Genomic DNA, 20,797 nt, shown 5'->3' on the forward strand with positions numbered 1-20,797 from the left:
TTCTTTCTTCCTATCATCAGTCGATTTCCCCGGAGTGTAAACGAGTGTGACTTCCGTACCCTTCAGGGCCTCCGGTTCACCACGCGACACTCTGCCTTAGTCTTCCCCAGTCAGCTGAGCAGAGAGAAACACACTCACTTTGATATTAACATTTCACTTTTACAGTACCTCAGGTAAAGCACCAACACGAACACAAAAACACACACACACACACACACACTTATCTCTGCAGAATCTCACTTTGCCCTACCAATACTTTGAGATATCACCTTATCTGTGTATTTATTTAATTATAAGCTGTGTGTGTTGAATGTCAATCTAGTACAAACACACATGTACACACACTCAGATACTTTTTGGATGCTTTATAGCCTCCGGATAGTGAATTAGCCTCCTTGATGTTCATCCCATCCTTACATTTATCATGTTGTATCAGCAGAAAATTCTAAATAAACCTTTTAAAAGGCTTCTCCTCACTAATGCTGTAAATGATCCAATTGGCCAATGGATTTATCTTGGTCTTCAAAGCCCAACGCTGAGATTTTCGTTGCAAAAAGCCTGCTGTTGGTCTTGGTGGTTACAGATATGGGTAGCATAGAATTAGAATTTTTCAATTTTATTTATGGTATTTACATTGCAATCCTCAAGACCAAATGCATCATTCACCTTGACCAAATGTATGTAATGTAACCTATACAGAACATTTGTGTGGTCCTGATACTCATGGTGCTCATAACTACGGTCTAGAGTTTTCCTGCTCATGTCATCATATGAAATGGTGGGGAACAACTCAGGGCCCTAAATCCCTCCAATTACAGTAGGTTGATATGATTCTCGATGAGGGCCACGGCTGTGTTATGTACTGTGTCTCCAGTCTCCAGCTCAGACGCTTCTTGGCTCTGTGGGCTTCACAGTGATGTGTGGGAGGGAGGGAGGGAGGGAGGGAGGGAGGGAGGGATATGTGCATTATTTTCCCTACAGTAGTCAGTCAGTCAGAAAAAAACCCTGAATCAAATAACATTTTACACATGCTTCGTAAACAACAGTGAAATGCTTACTTACGGGCCCTTCCCAACAACACAGAGAGAAAAATAGAAAACGAATAGACCCCTGCCTCCACAGTGCCCCTGTTGAGATAAAGTCACACTACTCCACATAATCATTTCCCAGAAAGTATCATAATTAACCAGTGTAATCTCTCTTTGGCTATTCCCATATAGTGTACTATTTTACTAGAGCTACATTACAGTGTGTGGAAAAGTTCATATTTGAGTCGGGTGTCATTTGAAATGTGCCCCTTGGCACCACCAGGCCACCATCACTGTGAAATCTTCACAGACCATAGAGGACACACAATGGATGTGGATGCAATGATTATATGTTAGAGGTGGTTGTCTTTTCTGATCAATGAATGTTAAAATGACATTTTTACAATTATCTTGATTGATTGATAAATAATGATGTTTCCTTGATGTCACCTCTAATGGAATAATAATTTATTGAGAGGGACAACCTGCTGTGAAACCACTTTCGATTTCCCTGCAAACGCAAAATCCCAACTGTTTTTGTCCCATTATCTTTGCCGTAGTTTGGAGTCCGGAAACATTCTGAATTAGAAACGAAAAAAGTTTTTAGACAAGCGTAAGCAACTCAAGATTCATCTTTCGTTTTGTCATCGATAGTTATTTGTGAATACATTTGATGATTTGAAGTAGTTTTACTGTGATGCCTCTGGAATTGCGTGAGATGTCATCACTTACTTAACCTTACGACGCAGCGCAACTAAGTAGCTAGTTACTAGCCATTATTGTTGTGCTATGGCGTTCTTGTGCTATTTGCTAGTCATTCTTGTGCTATTGACAGAAGCACGTAGCTAGCGCTTGCTGACTGTCTTTAATCTTCTGTCAATAGCAACTGGTGAGTGTCAACGTTTATTGCTGTGATAATTAAAACGGTTTGTTTACTTGCTTGTCATCCAGCAAACATATGACAGCTACATTAGGATGATTGTTGTTGATGATAATTAATGTAAACATTTTTCACATTCACAAAATATGTTCTCCTTTCACAGTGGCTGAATAGTCTTTCATCGATCTCATCCATAATGTTGCCTAACTTCAAGTGCCCCAGTCTGTTACAAAACCTACGCAAGCTTGCTACTGTCAGTGACATACCTGATCATTGACTCATGAGTCCCCTCAATTGAATGTTCAGGAGGAGCTGTTACAGCCTCAGCCACTGTCTCTACGCAGCCATGTCACGCCTGGAGCCGGAAGAAGAGAGCGGGCCTGCGCCCGGCGGGGAGGTGTACATGTGGTCGTTGGTGCGTTGCCTGGGTTACCTGTCCAGTTTCAACCTGATGGTGGCAGTATGCCTGGGCCTGTACGTGCGCTGGGAGCAGACTGATGAGCCCATGATCCTTGTTATCTTCATCCTGGGTCTCTTTGTCCTGGGCATCGCCAGCATCCTTTACTACTACTTCTCCATGGAGGGGGCCAGTCTCAGCCTCTTCCACCTGTGGTTTAGCTTCCTTCTGGGCCTCCTGTGCTTCCTCAATAGTCCCTCGCTGGAGGAGAATGTGAAGGAGCAGGCTACTAACTACCTGCTGCTGGCTAGTGTGGCTTTGAGGACAGTGTGGGCCTTAACAGGTAGGATAATGGGCTGCGTTCACTATAAACCCACCCTGCTCTCGTCCGAGGAGCTCCTAGAACTCCTTGGCTTTGGCATTGCCAGCACCACCATGCTGTGGCACAAATCTATGGCCTTCATTGCCCTAGTGGTGGCACTGGGGGCTCTGATCGTGGGCCTGCGTGTCAAGTCCCTCCTAGCCCTGCCCAACTTGGCCTGCTTCACCCTGGTCACCTCCCTGCTGTTTTTCAAGGCCGTGGGGATAACCACCAACCCCTTCGCCCTGGGCTGCTACCTGGGCCGTCTGATCTGTGAACCCCTCTTGGACGTCTACTTCAGCAGCCTAGGGGCCACCGAGCGCTGGCTGCCCCTGCTTTCCTGGGGACGTGTCTGGTGTCGACTCTCCCTGCTCCCCCTGGGGCTTGTGGAGATGGCCTTCTTCGTCCTATCCGCTCTAAAGATGAGCCATCTAGAACTGTGGTACCTGGTGATCCCTGGATTCTGTGTGTTTGGCCTGTTCTGGACAGTCTGCCACGTGGTGCTGCTGATCACACTGTGGGGCTTCCACACCAAGCTGAGTGACTGTCAGAAGGCACGCTCGGTCCAGCAGTCAGAGTCACGAAGCCTGGACCGGGTCATGGCCTCGCGGGGGATGAGACACTTCTGCCTGATCTCTGAACGCCTGGTCTTCTTCAGCCTGGCGTCCACAGCCATTCTGGCAGCTGTGTCCTGGCAGGTAAGATGCCAAATATTGCTACATGGTGAACTGGCAGGGTAATATATGTTAAACTGATGAATGAGAAGATGGATTGATAAATCCGTTAGCTGATTGAGTGATTGATCTGAGCTTTTCATTTATTTTGGTTTTGCAAACATTGAGAAGATTCAAATCATTCATTAGATTTTGAATGATCTTATTCGAGACAGACCTGACCACGATAGCTGCATAGCCTAATAACAAAGCAAGGTGAGTAGCATCATCAACATTGAAACATCAAGCTTCACGTCATAAACCCCAGAGAATGACGCTTGCTAGAGGCCTGGCATGCATTCACAAGACAGTCCCAAGCCGGAGAGGAGAGCTTCTTCTGCTCTCAACCGTGACCAAGTGAATTAGCTCTTTAATATGCCTATATCCTTACATAAAGAGCCATAAGTTATTTAGCCCTAATTTAGCTTTACCTTGTAATCTGCTATTAGCATAACAGGCTACGCTGAGGCATGTCCAACTATTTGCCACGTCATATAAGATCTCCAGCGAGCTTATGCTACTGTACCTGTAGACTTCCAGTTATTGCGCTAACGCTAGGCGAGTTGCGTCATCATTGGTTCGCAGGGGGAAAACTGTGTGTAATTTCCTTCATACTGCACGCGTAGACATAGCCTGGGTAGGTAGAAAAACGAATTGTCAGAATCTCACTGTATCCCTTTAAGCTTTGACCCCACCATTTATTTTAATCATGAGCAACAGCTGTTGGTTTTCTACCTAAAGTTGCAGTGGGTCCATTTTAAAGGCCCTGTGCAGTCAAAAATGTGATTTTTCTGTGTTTTATATATTTCCACACTATGAGGTTGTAAAAGCTGAAAAGGCCACCTTGAATTTCTGCCTGTTTTGGTGGGATGGAGATTTGGCCTGACTGTTGACATCACCAGGCAGTAAATTAGTAAATAGACCAATAAGATACAGTTCCAAATCTCTCAGCTAGGTCTCAGTTTCCCCCTCCCCACTCAGACCACTCCTAGACAATCCTAGCAAATTTCTTGCTTGCGAAATTGCTATTTGCTAAGAATCTATTTTTGGTTATCTTTGACCATTTTAAGTTAAAACAATCACAATCAATTGTTACTCAAATTATTTGATATTGGGATAAAGACTACCTTTTAGTAAGCACAAGAGACTTGAAAAATTAATAAAAGGCTGTGGCAGTACGAGCATGATGAGCAGCATCTAGTGGGCAAAACCTGGTACTTTCACACTCATTTAATGGGGGGAAATGCAAGCGACTTCAATGGCTAATTTCTCTGAACAGGAAACAAAAAAAACACCACCAAATTCACAATACATAACATAGGATGAATAAACAATACTCCAAGCCGCAGCTTCATAATACTTGCCAAACATAGACAAGTGATACTGTATAGTTGGGATGGGGTTGTTTTGAGTGGGGTACATGGGTGGCTTTTGACTCTTTATTTGGATTCCTCACGTCTTAGTCATTTTAAGAAGTGGTTTTGTCCAAATCGGATGTTGGGTATTATACTTAATATTATATGAATCCTATGATTGAAATGGACAATTTGGGTGTAATCAATTAGCTTAGTTTCTCAGAGTTCAAATAGTGTTTTCAACAAAATAATGTTTCAGGAATGCTTATCTTATCTGTTTCTAACTACAGAAACTATTTCAGAACTATCAGAGATGGTGGGTGTTGTCATGGCTTGCTGAAATGAAATGAAATGGAACTACCCTTAAAGAGATTCTCCTGTAACTTTGTATACTTTTTAGCCGGTAGTTTTGAAAATATTACTCACGAGCCAAAAGCGGTACACAAAAATTGCGTACTACATCACTGAGCCGTTGGGCCCACACTGCAACCGCTGGATAACGATGGGCAGGTGCCTTGCTAGCTGTCACTCAAATGCGAGGGGCTGAATCTTATTGGCTAGAACTCTAATTGCTGGCCCATGTGGGGGGAAATGTGAGGAAAATGGCACGGCACAGCTTCAAGAAGCAGTCACTTTCAAACTTGGTATTTTATAGCACATTGATACATCCAGCCCAAAGGGGGAGGTTTAAAAAAATAAATAACAATAAATAAATCTTAGTCGCCAAAGTACTGGAGCATGTCTTTAAGCAAGAATACTTATTCAACCCACCCACACACTCTTAAACATTTAAAGTCAAATATACAATTCAGTGTCCATGTTACCAAACATATAGGCCTAGCTATAGCCTTGAATTGTTTCTATAATCTAAGCCTATAGCCTTGCTCTATGTTTAAAGGGGTTGAATACTGGGATTGCATAAGAGCTTCAGTGTTGCTTTGTCAAATGAGGACTGAGGAGATGATGATGGACCAGCTGTGAGGCCTTGGGCAGTCGTCGCTGAATTTAACAAGAAGTCTGCCGCCTCCATCCAAAACTGACTCGCTAATAATGAAGTAGGGAGTTCTGATGTGGTAACCTTGCCGGTGCCTCGCTAATTGGACAAGTCGGATTGAGGAAGAATATGAGTTTTAATAAGGATTTTAATTGCAAATGTGAATGTAACAAGTGTAATTGAGGAATCGCAAGGCTATGTGGAAATCGTCATGGCAACATCATAAAATTATTTAGTTATGTATTTACTGAATTTTAACAGCTTGGTGAATTTGTATAATAGAGTCCATTGGGTAGACCTATAGCTTGTGGCCTTGAATTCACTTAGACTATCTTTGAAAAGGCTTCATTCTTACTCATTCCCACAGCTTCACTTGATTGTGTTTCATGGGTGTTTTGAGCTGAACCTTGTGATGGATTTTTTTAAATGTGTGTATCTAAATAGCAAAATTATCTTGTGCTTCAATACATTGAAAAAAAATCACAAATGAAATGCTCTCTTGTGTTATAGCCCTCCAATGGTGTGTTCATGAGTGTGTTCCTGGTGGTCCTCCCTCTGGAGTCTCTGGTCCACGGGCTCTTCCATGAGCTGGGCAGCTGCCTGGGGGGCACATCTGTGGGCTACGCTGTGGTCGTCCCTACCAGCTACAGCAGGTATATAACCGTACACACAATCAATCAATCAAATTTATTTATAAAGCCCTTTTTACATCAGCTGATGTCACATAGTGCTATACAGAAAACCCCAAACAGCAAGCAATGCAGATGTAGAAGCACGGTGGCTATTAAAAACTCCCTAGAAAGACAGGAACCTAGGAAGGGGTGGCCAGTCCTCTTCTGGCAGTGCCGGGTGGAGATTATAACAGAACATGGCCAAGATCTTCAAACGTCCATAGATGACCAGCAGGGTCAAATATTAATAATAATAATAATCACAGTGGTTGCAACAGGTCAGCACCTCAGGAGTAAATGTCAGTTAGCTTTTCATAGCCGATCATTCAGAGTTAGAGACAGCAGGTGCGGTAGAGAGAGAGTCGAAAACGGCAGGTCCGGGACTAGGTAGCATGTCCGGTGAACAGGTCAGGGTTCCATAGCCGCAGGCCGAACAGTTGAAACTGGAGCGGCAGCACAACCAGGTGGACTGGGGACAGCAAGGAGTCATCAGGCCAGGTAGTCCTGAGGCATGGTCCTAGGGCTCAGGTCCTCCGAGAGAAAGAGAATTAGAGGGAGCATACTTAAATTCACACAGGACACCGTTTAAGACAGGAGAAATACTCCAGATATAACAGACTGATCCTAGCCCCCTGACACAAACTATTGCAGCATAAATACTGGAGGCTGAGACAGGAGGGGTCGGGAGACACTGTGGCTCCGTCCGACGATACCCCCGGACAGTGCCAACTAGGCAGGATATAACCTAACCTACTTTGCCGAAGCACAGCCCCCACACCACTAGAGGGATATCTTCAAACCAACTTTCTACCCTGAGACAAGGCCGAGTGTAGCCCACAAAGATCTCCCCCACGGCACGAACCCGTATACACAGTTGAAGTCGGAAGTTTACACACACTTAAAGTCATTAAGTCATTAAAACTCATTTTTTAACCACTCCACACATTTCTTGTTAACAAACTATAATTTTGGCAAGTCGGTTAAGACATCTACTTCGTGCATGACACAAGTCATTTTCCCAACAATTGTTTACAGACTATTTCACTTCTACTTCACTGTATCACAATTCCAGTGGGTCAGAAGTTTACATTCACTAAGTTGATTGTGCCTTTAAACAGCTTGGAAAATTGCAGAAAATGATGTCATGGCTTTAGAAGGTTCTGATAGGCTAATTGACATAATTTGAGTAAATTGGAGGTGTACCTGTGGATGTATTTCAAGGCCTACCTTCAAACTCAGTGCCTCTTTGCTTGACATCATGAGAAAATCAAAAGAAATCAGCCAAGACGTCAGAGAAAAAATTGTAGACCTCCACAAGTCTTGAGCAATTTCCAAACTCCTGAAGGTACCACGTTCATCTGTACAAACAATAGTACGCAACTATAAACACCATGGGACCACGCAGCCATCATACTGCTCAGGAAGGAGACGCGTCGACATAAGCTGAAAAGCCGCTCAGCAAGGTAGAAGCCACTGCTCCTAAACCGCCATAAAAAAGCCAGACTATGGTTTGCAACTGCACATGGGGACAAAGATTGTACTTTTTGGAGAAATGTCCTCTGGTCTGATGAAACAAAAATAGAACTGTTTGGTCATAATGACCATCGTTATGTTTAGAGGAAAAAGGGGGAAGCTTGCAAGCCGAAGAACACCATCCCATCCGTGATGCACGGGGGTGGCAGCATCATGCTGTGGGGGTGGTTTGCTGCAGGAGGGACTGGTGCACTTCACAAAATAGATGACTTCATGAGGAAGGAAAATTATGTGGATATATTGAAGCGACACCTCAAGACATCAGTCAGGAAGTGAAAGCTTGGTCTTCCAAATGGACAATGATCCCAAGCATACTTCCAAAGTTGTGGCAAAATGGCTTGAGGACAACAAAGTCAAGGTATTGGAGTAGCCATCACAAAGCCCAGACCTCAATCCTATAGAAAATTTGTGGGCAGATCTGAAAAAGCGTGTGCGAGCAAGGAGGCCTACAAACCTGACTAAGTTACACCAGCTCTGTCAGGAGGAATGGGCCAAAATTCATCCAACTTATTGTGGGAAGCTTGTGGAAAGCTACCCGAAACGTTTGACCCAAGTTAAACAATTCAAAGGCAATGCTACCAAATACTAATTGAGTGTATGTAAACTTCTGACCCACTGGGAATGTGATGAAAGAAATAAAAGCTGAAATAAATCATTCTCTACTATTATTCTGACATTTCACATTCTTAAAATAAAGTGATGATCCTAACTGACCTAAGACAGGGAATTGTATTAGGATTAAATGTCAGGAATTGTGAAAAACTGAGTTTAAATGTATTTGGCTAAAGTGTATGTAAACTTTCAACTAATATATATATATATATATATATATATATATATATATATATATACACACAGACTACGTAGACACATGTACACAGAACTCACACACACACACACCAGGGTCTCCGTTAGCCGCTAATAGCCAGCTTTTGGCAAATACATTTGACCGGTCATGCTTGTCGGTTTAAAAGATAATTTGAATAATTTTGTGGAATTCTATGTGTATTTTCGTTAGTCATTAGGTTTATCACACGCGCACAGCATATAGAGCCTATGAGTGGAAAATCTGTCACACAGCATGAGAGCTGCTGCTACAGCTCCTCAAACAGCTGATTTGTTGCTGCTGGAGTGAAACTTGCATTTATAAGGCCAATCATTGCGTAACAATTCTAAATACAATCGCGTGTTAACTGTTTTGATGGCCCCAATTTTAAGAAGAACTACTATTTTTATTTCTCAACTGGTAATTAAAACGCGCTTCCCATTCTCCATTCAAGTGCATATAGGCAACGGTATAGGCAGGCTTCAGCATGTTACACACCACTTTGCGATGAGCTGGAAGCAGTATGCGTTTTGAAAACACATATTTAACGGTTTGAAACCTGAACGTTTTAATTCATGTTATGAGGCATGACTTACCTTGCTTCAAAGTAAAATCCGACCATAGAAACAATTCTTCTCTTAAGACTTCTATAAACCATTGAAACCAGTAGCATATTTCTCTCATGTTCTATTGGTTTTCAAATCAACTTTCTTTCAATACTCACACTAACCATACTATTTGTGACGTGAATTGAGTATATAGTATGCTTTTTGGTTATAGTTAGTATGCAAAAAGTTCCCAGATGTCGTGCCAAAATACGAAGTAACCAAGCAGTGTACACTATTTCCGTGCTTTCAGGGCCCATAATGCAATACTTCAGAAAATGGGCGTAGCTTCACAACCATTTCAGATTTGAAGAAAATGGCGGAAAATATGCAGCCGAAGTCCGACGAGAGCGGATACAAATTCATTTAACTAATTATCACAAATGTTAAGAAAATGTTGAGCAATGTAGTAAAGTCCTGACTTTTCAAATAACTTACGTTGGCTGACAATTTGTTAGCTATGCTATCCTTACGAACCGCATAGCATTACAGCAGTATATACCAGTATTACCTAACGTTAGTTGGCTACTAATACATTGAACTTGCCAGGCAGTATATTAACTATCTAACTAACTACCAGACGTTTATTGACTTGATTGTTCACACAATTCTTAGCTAAGTGGTATAGTCGTTGTGCGTTTCAATGGACATTGTTAATTCTGGCTATCTACTCCGATTTCAGAGCACTCTCGTTAGTGTGCCAGAGTGCGGAATAACTGATAAATGTAAATTTACCAACGCTCAACACCCGTTGAATATGGCCGGTGGCAGTAAACGTCGGCAAAAAAAAAGCGTAATTCAATTGTTGCCAGCAGCACAGTTAGTCACCAACGCTCTGGATAACATGAAAACAGTCTTACCAGCTCTACTAGGGCGAGTAAAATGGTCAGAGTGAGGTGTTCTTTCATTTGTGTCTGGAAGTTGCTAGCCAACATTAGCTAGTTAGCTGCTCGGATCAACCCTACTCCTCGGCCAGAGTGTCCAGTGTGCGCTCTGAACGCTCCGAGAGCGAAACGCTCTGAATTTACGAATGGACAATCTGACAACGCCCAGAGGGCACTCCAGATAGAATTTACCAACACACCTGAAATTGTAAAATGTCTAGCTAGTCATTTGTTATGATAACAAACTAGCAAGAGGTTGCATAGCTACAGCATCAATTTACGGTAGACCGTGTAGTACGCTCAACTGAAATGATAGCATTTGTTTACATTATTCTAAAATGAACTCATAGTATATATTATGTAGTGTATATACTCATTAAGTATGTAGTATACAGAATGTTAGTATGGGTATTCAAACATACCTCTATTCATATTAGCAACCCATGCTAGTTGCATCTTTAGATCTCCCCTCTTTCTAAATTTCAAACAAATATTTTTATCTCTGTCACATGAAACCGTTTTCTTTTGACAACGGTGTTTTTCCACTAATTGCATTATGGAACAAACATCTTTGCGTAGCTTACTGCCTTGTGCGCATTGCTAAACTTATAATGTGAAGAAATAATAGTTTATCAACATTTTCAATCTAAACGTTCTGATCTGTTGCATCAGCCTCATTGCTTTTTAAAGATGTTTTTTTTTTTTTTTTTTTATCTAGGCTACTAGTTTGAGATCTATCATGCCATAACTGTCTCAGAGTCTGTTTGGAACAGGCTTTTTCTTTCTTGCACAGAACGACAAGCTGACCATAAGAATAGGTCAACTTTTCTACTATGCGGGATATTACAATGACATAGGCTAGTGATTTTGCTCTTTGTTACTCGTCTTGTTGGCTGATGAAAAGTAAATGTGGCTGTTATTCTTACATCTTCAAAGTGCACATTGGAAATTCCTTAAGAAGGGCGCACGCTGTTGCATCCTCGAGTTGCATGTTCTGTGAAGATAAATCATCGAAATGTGATTTTTGTCAGTGGGTGGACGCCCTAATCAGGTTATGCGCTCAATGCATATGGGTCCGGTAAATGTCTCAAATGTCTGTTAAATTAAAATGCTGCCGATCAAAAGTCAGGCGCCACATTTTCCTAACGGAAACCCTGACGCACACAATTCAGTATACACACGTACACAGACCTCACACACACAGACCCACATTCACTTTTTTCATCTCCACAATCATCAATCTTCCCTGCACCAAAGTAAAAAAAAATACCGTAACTTTACAACATCCAGTGGGACAGACCATAATTTCAATTCCCTCACTGGACAAACCAAGTGGAAAAAATATCCCAATAGCCATGCATAAACATTCCCCTAATGTTTCCCCCCTGAGGCTGCTCTCTCCCTGGCATACTAAGTGGCTGTGGGTGGAAGATGTGTTTTACGACCAGGCGGGACCACTCTGTCCGACATGGCACCCTTATCCCTTTGACTAGGACCCATAGGGGCTTTAGTCAAAAGTAGTGCACTATGTAGGGAATAGGGTGCCATTTCAGACTCTGACTCTATCTCTGTGCTTGGGCGGTTAGCACTTAGTCTGTCTGTGGTAGTGATTCGGATGCAGGCCCATACATCTGCTCTGTATTCCAGGGCTGCGGATGTAGGCCCCAGCGGGAGACCAGAGAGCATGTTGAGAATATAGCAGTGTATTATCTACTGTTTGATGGGTTCAGATCATGTTTTTACAACGATGAGGGCCCCTCGGGAAGATGAGAAAGAGGAGGAGGAGAAGGGAACGACGAGGGACAGAGAGCAAAGGAAAGAAAGTCTGACAGGGACAAAGTGAGAGACGGTGCGGGGGGGAGAGAGAGAGAGAGAGACTTTTAGAGAGGGAGGACAGAGGGAAGGGGATAGCGAGAGACTAATATGTTTCCATCTTTGTGTAGATAAGACCCAGGCCAGGTTAGTTACACATCTGTCACGTCAGCCTCCAACAGCCATGTCATCCACTGCCCCCCCAGTCATCTCAATACAACTACTCAGACAAAATCTAGTCATTATTTAAACATAACTCTCTCCAGCCCAAGGTCTCTCTCAAGATCATAATAACTCAACTTTAAGATGACATGTTTTGAGTTATGCAGATGTCTATATGAGTGAATGGAGGAAGTTGTAATGCCAGGCACAGGGACAGACAGATACAGAGTGAGTGGGGCAGAGACTGGGGCAGCCTTGACTCCTGGCCTTATGCCTGGTGCTGTGGGATGGAGAGAAAGAGGTGTGTCGGATCAAACAGATTTCTCCGCCTTGACCTCCGAATGGTGCCGTTAGGTCAGGACTCCTCTCCATCTTTATTCTCACAAATTGTAGACACACAGACACACACGTTCCATCTCTACTGTACTGCCAGTGTCTTCACCTCTATTCATTTTCTTACTCTGCATTCTCATCTTCCTCTTTTCAATTCTGCTCTCCGTCTCCACTTGCCATTCTCTCCTCATATTCATTCTCATTCCCTCATGTCCTCCACCCATCCTCTCATCCTTCCCTCCACAGGCCAGATGGCCAGCCCACCCTCCTACCTCCGGTCCAGGTGCAGGAGCTGAACGTGCTCTCCACGGGCATGTTGAACAGCGTGCAGCGCCTCTTCTCCCACCACATGATTGAGACGTTTGGCTGTGACTACTCCACCAGCGGGGTGACTTTGGAGGCCCTGCAGGCCAAGCTCAAGGCCTTCCTGGAGCTTCGCACGGCCGACGGGCCCCGCCATGATACATACGTGGTGTTCTACAGCGGGCATACGCAGCGCACCGGGGCCTGGGCACTGGCAGGTGAGGGTCACCATAGCTTACAGAGGCTGGCTGGCTGGCTGGCTGGCTGGCTGCCTCTCCTCAATGCACAAGCTTCTTGCCTCTGTCTCTCGTCTTTTATCAATGTTTATTCTGCACCTATTTATTTCCAGACCAGATCAAACATGAAAAAGGCAGGATCAAATGAAGGTTATGTTTGAATAAAACATGACAATGAGGGTAGAATACCATATTTTTGTTTTGACAAACAATTTATAGTTTTCCATTTGTTTCTGAGAAAAGTACACAATATTTTGTCGTCTTCCAGATGCAGTGTGTTATATTAAACACCTTTATTACTTGTTAGATATTACCGCACTGGTGTAGCTAGAAACACAAGCATTTCGCCACACCCGCAATAACATCTGCTAAACACGTGTATGTGACCAATAAAGTGTGATTTGTGCCTGTACTTTTCATTAATCCATGGCGACACTTATGAAGAAATGTAGAAATGAAGAGTCCAACATTTCCCCAGTGTGATAACTGAAGTTTCTCTTCAGTGGCTGCCAACACGCGCCCACGCTTTATCACTGCGTGGTGCTGCTACGAAGACAAGCTCGGTGACAATTAAACATGACTGACCATTAATGTACTCCCACTCGTAACTTTTCATTTTCTCCATGAACCCAGACTACTTTTACCTTTTGTCTTTAATGTCCTTATTTACTCACCACCCACCTTGACCTTCTCAAATACACGCAGACCGTCATCGTGGCTCGTCAGGCAAGTCGGCTGTAATGAGTGTAGTTAATTAGTATTATTACCCAATTATTCTTTAATGGATTAAGGAAGGAATATATTTGAATCATACTGTACATTGTAAGCTATGATTAGAGTAACTTTTAAAACCTTTATCAAACTAGCTACTAAACCCCTAACATTCAGGGTCAGTAAAAAAAAACGATCTATTTTCTTCCTAAAGATACAGATCCAACTACGGACCAACTAAGTCTTCTAGTAATATGTGTCAAAACATCAACACTGCCACAGTATACCACCCCGGTGCTCCCCTGAAACCCAAATTGTACTTTTAAGCATCAGTTTGTCACGACCACACAGTGTATTGCTCCTCTTCACCAGTCCCTTCCTGAGCAGCTCCCAAACTGTAAAGAAATATCTTATCTTGGCTCCATCTACGGGCACCTCTTAATCTTCCTGCCATGGAGCGCACTGCCGTATTAATCCTCATGAAGGATACTGCTTGTCATACCCCGTGTCAGTGTTTGAGCAGTGGAGGCCGAGGAGAAAAACAACCCGGGCCCTGGCTGGCGTTGGCGCTTTACAGAACGGTCTGGGAAGAGCCGGATGGGGGGTGTCTCTGGCACTCTCACTCAATCACGCAGGCCGCTCACGCACACATATACACACTCGTACGCCGCTCACGTTTCTGCCACAGAGGAAGGGTGCCCAAACAGACAGCAGTCCCTGTAACTCAGGATTTAGGTGCCTTCGACTAGGGATAGGCCATACGGGCGTGTCGTTGTAGAATAACAATAGAGATGATTTGACAAATAACTTGACTATTCACGTTCCTTTTGTTTACATTGTGCATGTTATGATATGAATCATATCGGCTTTTCACAAATGGTTCCTTGTTTGTCCCAGCCTAGGACTAGGGTTGGGATTATTAAAATGTTTGTTTCTCTCTCTCTACCAGGAGGAGACTCCCTGCGTCTGGAGCAGCTGCTGGAGTGGTGGAAGGAGAAGAACAGCGGCTTCACCTCCCGTCTCATCCTGGTCCTGGACACAGAGAACTCCATGCCCTGGGTAAAGGAGGTCCGCAGGATGGAGGGAGTCTACGTGGCCGTGCAAGGGGCCAAGCTTGCCCCCGCTGGCGACATCGAAGGCGGGGTCGCCCCCCGCCTTGGGGACTTCACCTCGGAGTGGGTGGAGTTCAACTGCAACCCGGACAGCGCCACCCAGTGGTCGGAGAAGGGCAGGATGGTGGCGGCGGCCTACGGCGTGTCGAAACACTGGAGCGACTACACGCTCCATCTTCCCACGGGGAGCGACGTGGCCAAGCACTGGAAGACCCACTTCCCCCAGGCTACCTATCCTCTGGTGCACCTATCCAACTGGTGCTGTGGGCTCAACCTCCTCTGGATGTGTGGAGTGTGTCTGAGGTGCTTTAGGCGACTCAAACTGGGCTGGTTCCCTCCCAATATACTGGACACGGGACAGGGCATCAAACTGGTCCACTCATAGACTGACTGAGCTGTATGTCTACCTGGGAGATCACTTGCCTGACCACTCACCCTGAATTGAACTCCTCTGCTCTATCAATCGCTACATACAGTCAGTCTGAAACTGCCATCCTAGAAGTTGTTTGTGTGACTTCAAAACAAATTAATCAGTGATTGGTTAGATTCGTTACAGACAATCCAATCAGAGAATCCAAGTTGATAACGTCATCAGGTAGGCAGGCTCTGGCCCAACCCATCAGTTTCTGGGACCAATCAGATTGGTCAGATTGTGTTCGCATTCTAGAAATCGTCGGGGAGGGAGGCAACTCCAGACTTCTAGAAACGTCAGTTGGCCGGAGCAATGTTGATGAGTAGCCAGGCAAGGAAATCACAATGGAGTTTCAGCAGGTAGCCTAGTGGTTAAGAGTGTTGAGTAAGTAACCGAATAACCGAAATGTTGTTGGCTCAAATCCCCGAGCCGACTAGGTGAATAATCTGTCAATGTGCCCTTGAGCAAGGCACTTAACCCCAATTGCTCCTGTAAGTCGCTCTGGATAAGAGCGTCTGCTAAATGACTAAAATGTAAATGTGTTGACAATCATCAGTATCTATGGTAAGTCATGTGTAGACAATCACCAATAGTACATGTGGTAAAGTGGTCACCACAATAGGCCTGCTTTCTATGGTAAAGCTATATCCATCACCGCAATCAGTCTTATCGCCATGCTAGCATGGGCCTTGTATCTAATGGTACAAGTAGACAATCTCCACAATATTCTGTGAATCTATGGTTTACTGACATCCACCCTGTGTGCCTTGTGTTACTTTGTAGATGTAATATATCATTATATATCATTATTTCGTACGTGTTTTTTTTGGGAAGATATTTGTGATTGTTTGTCATGTTTATTTCCTCTTTGGAAACTGATAGTGTACAGGGTTTACCATTTAAAATGTCTAGCCAAAGATTTTGGGACAATTTTCAAGAGTCTTGGCCAGTGTCTTGCCTTGCGTTTGGTGTTGGTTTCTATTGACTATTTACAATTATGAGATGAAAGCCTTATTACCTTATTTCAGCACCACATTCTGTTCTATTAGATGGATCACAACAAAATGTGGTTAATTCATTGATTCGTTTTTTTAAACATGAATTTAGTAAATGTGCTGCGTCAGTGTGAGGAGGATGAGGAAGTGTTGACAATTGGTCAGCCTGACGGGATCTATATAGCTGCAGGGATATACAGTACACAGCTCCCTGCCTGGCGCCAGTTTGCCGCAGTTGTTTTGGCGTCGAATCCACTGTAAAAACAATGACTCACCACTTGTAGCCTATCATTGCATCATAAACCGTTCACTGTGCCCTCATTGGTTTCGATGGCCATGGTGACCCATGTTGGCCGACCTTTCTGCTTCATTTGGTGCTTGTCTTGTCATCTCTGTGATGCTGCCTTTCTGACACACTGTGATGTTTAGGCTAAAAAGGTCAAATTGGATTATTCTACAAAAGAAATGAAAGCCAAGCCTTTTGTCTCGCTATATCTTTGTTGTCCTGATTTGAACCAATGTGACGCCTTATCTCGGATTATGCTGGAATAATAAAGTGAATATGTAGAAAGTTGTATACATGTGCTGATCACGTATATATTGAAATGAATTGCGTTTTGTCAAAAACCCTGTGCAGCTCAGCAACATTCTAGTATCTACCTGGACATTGAAATGGGAAGTTTACCCCAGAGATTAAGAGTCACTCAGTTTAGTTTGGAAAGCAGAGTCAATGGGTTCAATTGGGGCCCAATCGCCTCTACATAATTGCTTGTCTCTCAGTTGTGCTTTGAGAGGATAGGATGGGTAGAGAGAGGAGGAAGAGAAGGATACATAGAGACAAAATCATGAAATAGCCTAGCCATCCGTTCAACACCAGGAAATTCAACACCAGGAACACATTGAGTCAATAATAAATGAGTCACTATTTTGTATCAGTTAACTGGAAAGGTCACAACAAACACACGTACAAAGTAAAAGTCTGCTACCAGCTCCTCCAGGGTGGTCCCTTCAGTCCTCTTATATAGTGCCACCCAAAAAACCTACATAGCCATGGTTCATGGTGTTTGTTCCTGCAGGTGACTGGCTGTTATCGTGCAGGCTGTGCCTCATCTGTACAGAGTGGGCAATTTGGGCCCGTCAGAAAATGTTTTCCTAATACAAATCAAATCAAATGTTATTAGTCACATGCGCCGAATACAACAGGTGTAGTAGACCTTAGTGAAATGCTTGCTTACGAGCCCGTAACCAACAATGCAGTTTAAAAAAAAAATACAGAGTAAGAAATAAAAGTAACAAGTAATTAAAGAGCAGCGGTAAAATAACAATAGCGAGACTATATACAGGGGGTTACCGGTACAGAGTCAATGTGTGAGGGCACCGGTTAGTTGAGGTAATATGTACATGTAGGTAGAGTTATTAAAGAGACTATGCATAGATGATAACAACAGAGAGTATCAGCGGTGTAAAAGAGGGGGAGGGAAGGGGCAACGCAAATAGTCTGGGTAGACATTTGATTAGATGTTCAGGAGTCTTATGGCTTGGGGGTTGAAGCTGTTTAGAAGCCTCTTGGACCTAGACTTGGCGCTCCGTGCCGCTTGCCGTGCGGTAGCAGAGAGAAAAGTCTATGACTAGGGTGGCTGGAGTCTTTGACAATTTTTAGGGCCTTCCTCAGGCAAAATGATGTGCGTGAGTGGTGCCAAGACTCTCTCTCTCCTTAGTGGGGATCAAATGTGCCAGATCAGCTCGGCACAGGGCTGACAGACCGCCAAACCCCCCCCCCCCCCCTCATTCTGAGAACGCTCCAGAACAAAAGAAGCCTACAACTAAGATGGACATTGTGACCTCTGGTGGACAACCAGAGACTTACATCAAACTACTCCCCATAGACAGATCGAGTTGTTTCAGCAGAGAGACGACAGAGAAAGACATCTACATGTAAATATATGTTGCATTACTAATCCGAATGAGCGGTTATTAAGGTACTAAATATTCATATTTACGGTGAGCCTAGTTTCCAAATGTATGTAGGATAAGTCCACTCTTTGTCTCCATCTACATTTTTATCTTTCCCCACCTTTCCATTGTGTAACAAGCCATCATATCGGGTTAGTCCACTAGGGACTGTTTTCTTTGCATTATGTTAGTAATCAATAACCTATACCGTGTGTGTTTCTGTGTGATTATTTAGTTAGTAAATAAATAATTAAGCCAATTTGTGAATTGCTAATTCATCACTTAGGTTGGGGTTCGTGCAGATTTATGAAGTCAATGACATTCAGAATAAAACTGATATGAGGAAATTATTAATTGATGACTGGTATGATATCGATATATTCTTGAGATAATTCGGGAAATGGTAACTCATTAAATTAACTTTTCCCGTGGTGCCCCAAATTCCTAATGAGTTAATTGTCAATCAAACAAATGTATTGATAAAGCCCTTCTTACATCAGCTGATGTCACAAAGTGCTTTACAGAAACTCAGCCTAAAACCTCAAACAGCAAGCAATGCAGGTGTAGAGCACGGTGGCTAGGAAAAACTCCCTAGAAAGGCTAGAACCTAGGAAGAAACCTAGAGAGGAACCAGGCTATGAGGGGTGGCCAGTCCTCTTCGGGCTGTGCCGGGATGAGATTATAACAGAACATGGCCAAGATGTTCAAATGTTCATAGATGACCAGCAGGGTGCAACAGGACAGCACCTCAGGGGTAAATGTCATTTGGCTTTTCATAGTCGATAATTCAGAGTATCTCTACCGCTCCTGCTGTCTCGAGAAAATTGAAAACAGCAGGTCTGGGACAGGTAGCACGTCCGGTGAACAGGTCAGGGTTCCATAGCCGCAGGCAGTTGAAACTGGAGCAGCAGCACGGCCATGTGGACTGGGGACAGCAAGGAGTCATCAGGCCAGGTAGTCCTGAGGCATGGTCCTAGGGCTCAGGTCCTCCGAGAGTGAGAAAGAAAGAAAGGAAGAGGAAAAAAAGAGAATTAGAGAGAGCATATTTAAATTCACACAGGACACCGGATAAGACAGGAGAAATACTCCAGATATAACAGACTGACCTTAGCCCCCCGACGCAAACTATTGCAGCATAAATACTGGTGGCTGAGACAGAATTGTTACATGATTAATTTAATCGAGTAATAATTAAACGTAGTAGGTAATTATTCGATGATTAGCAGTTATCACATTAATGATAATCACGTCACAACGTCTGGTATCCAGACTATATTTGAGCATTACTTAGCTGTATATCATGCTTTTGTAACCATGAATTAAGTCACTTGAAAGAAACGTGCTTGGAGGAACCAAAACATTGACATAGCTCACAGTAGGAGGCCATAGGTAATACATCTTCTTCTAAGAATCTTATTTCACTGCTAGACAGCACACCAATATGAAATCACTTATTGTCTTCATTTATCCATGTCTCCACAATCAGGTTAAGTACACATCATTATTCCGAGTCTCATTCATTATGTTTCCAAGCCTTTGCATTGTTGCAATATGAACCATCATGCAGTACGAGCTCATGACTATGAGCTCATTCCACTCTTTCCTATTCAGAGGTATGGGCTGTCTATGGTCTGTCTCTTCTCCTGTGTGTCCTTCAGGCCTTTAAGTGTGCTGCTCACAGTCATTCAGCATCTGCTTGTTGCGAGCGAAATGTACTGAATTTCTCTCTTCTCTTTGGTTGGAAATGGGCCTGGCTGTCTGCTGGAGTAAAGGGATGAGAATATCGATTCATTCGATGCAGGACCGACCGTATGGTAGTAAAATTACAAGATTATAGCCTCCCGAGTCGCGCAGTGGTCTAAGGCACTGCACCGCAGTGCTAGCTGTGCCACTAGAGATCCTGATTTGAGTCCAGACTCGGTCGCAGCTGGAGACCCACGTGGCGGCGCTCAATAAGCCCAACGTTGTCCAGGTTAGTGGTAGGCTTTGGCCGGCTGGGATGTCCTTGTCCCATTGCGCTCTAGCGACTCCTGTGGCGGGCCGAGGATGCACGCTGACAAGGTCGCCAGGTGCACGGTGTTTCCTCTGACACATTGGTGCGGCTGGCTTCCGGGTTAAGTGGGCAGTGTGACTTGGCTGGGTTGTGTTTTGAGGACACACGGCTCTCGACCTTCGCCTCTCCCGAGTCCGTACGGGACTTTCAACGATGGGACAAGACTGTAACTACCAATTGGATACCTCGAAATTGGGGGGAAAAGGGGTAAAACAAATTACAAGATTATGTTAGGAGACTGTTTTTGTACCGGTTGTTTTCAGGAAATAGAATAGGTTTCTTAAAACTCTCCCTCTTCATTCTGAGTGAACTGAGAGAAGTCTTTTGAAGCCTGGACTGGCAACTGATTAAGTGATACCATGGTGATAAAACACTTTAGATACATTGTGTGTGTGTGTGACTCGAGATAGAGTGTGAAGGAATTGAACAAACATCTCATTGTTTGTTCTAATCCTTGCATCTAGATAA

The 20,797-nt window shown here is 43.7% G+C and overlaps 1 protein-coding gene and 1 long non-coding RNA gene across 5 annotated transcripts; one reads left to right on the forward strand and one right to left on the reverse strand.

Annotated features, from left to right (window-relative positions):
* Nucleotides 1–30: 30 nt before the first annotated feature.
* LOC129838264 (transmembrane protein 168-A-like) lies at nucleotides 31–18,535 on the forward strand. 4 transcript variants are annotated; one of them, XM_055905091.1, is made up of 5 exons: nucleotides 31–173; nucleotides 2,072–3,364; nucleotides 6,239–6,381; nucleotides 12,801–13,075; nucleotides 14,754–18,535. In XM_055905091.1, exons 2-5 carry the CDS (start codon nucleotides 2,207–2,209, stop codon nucleotides 15,299–15,301), a joined length of 2,124 nt encoding a protein of 707 aa, XP_055761066.1. In that variant the 5' UTR covers nucleotides 31–173; nucleotides 2,072–2,206; the 3' UTR covers nucleotides 15,302–18,535. The 4 variants fall into 4 exon arrangements, with proteins under 4 accessions (XP_055761066.1, XP_055761064.1, XP_055761067.1 ...); XM_055905089.1 differs by lacking the exon at nucleotides 31–173 and adding an exon at nucleotides 965–1,917; XM_055905092.1 differs by lacking the exon at nucleotides 31–173 and adding an exon at nucleotides 965–1,641.
* LOC129838265 (uncharacterized) lies at nucleotides 6,402–10,060 on the reverse strand. The gene is made up of 2 exons (XR_008756841.1): nucleotides 9,355–10,060; nucleotides 6,402–6,930 (listed from the first exon to the last, which is right to left on the reverse strand). It is a non-coding gene; the product is annotated as an uncharacterized LOC129838265 (long non-coding RNA).
* Nucleotides 18,536–20,797: the final 2,262 nt, after the last annotated feature.

Source organism: Salvelinus fontinalis, chromosome 39 (genome assembly GCF_029448725.1).
Source record: "Salvelinus fontinalis isolate EN_2023a chromosome 39, ASM2944872v1, whole genome shotgun sequence".
NCBI lineage: Eukaryota > Metazoa > Chordata > Actinopteri > Salmoniformes > Salmonidae > Salvelinus > Salvelinus fontinalis.

Coding starts and splice junctions, on each gene's coding strand:
- LOC129838264 (XM_055905091.1), top strand. CDS start 2,207: ATGTTCAGGAGGAGCTGTTACAGCCTCAGCCACTGTCTCTACGCAGCC. Junction 3,365..6,238: donor TGGCAGCTGTGTCCTGGCAG/GTAAGATGCCAA, acceptor CTTGTGTTATAG/CCCTCCAATGGTGTGTTCAT. Junction 13,076..14,753: donor CGGGGCCTGGGCACTGGCAG/GTGAGGGTCACC, acceptor TCTCTCTACCAG/GAGGAGACTCCCTGCGTCTG.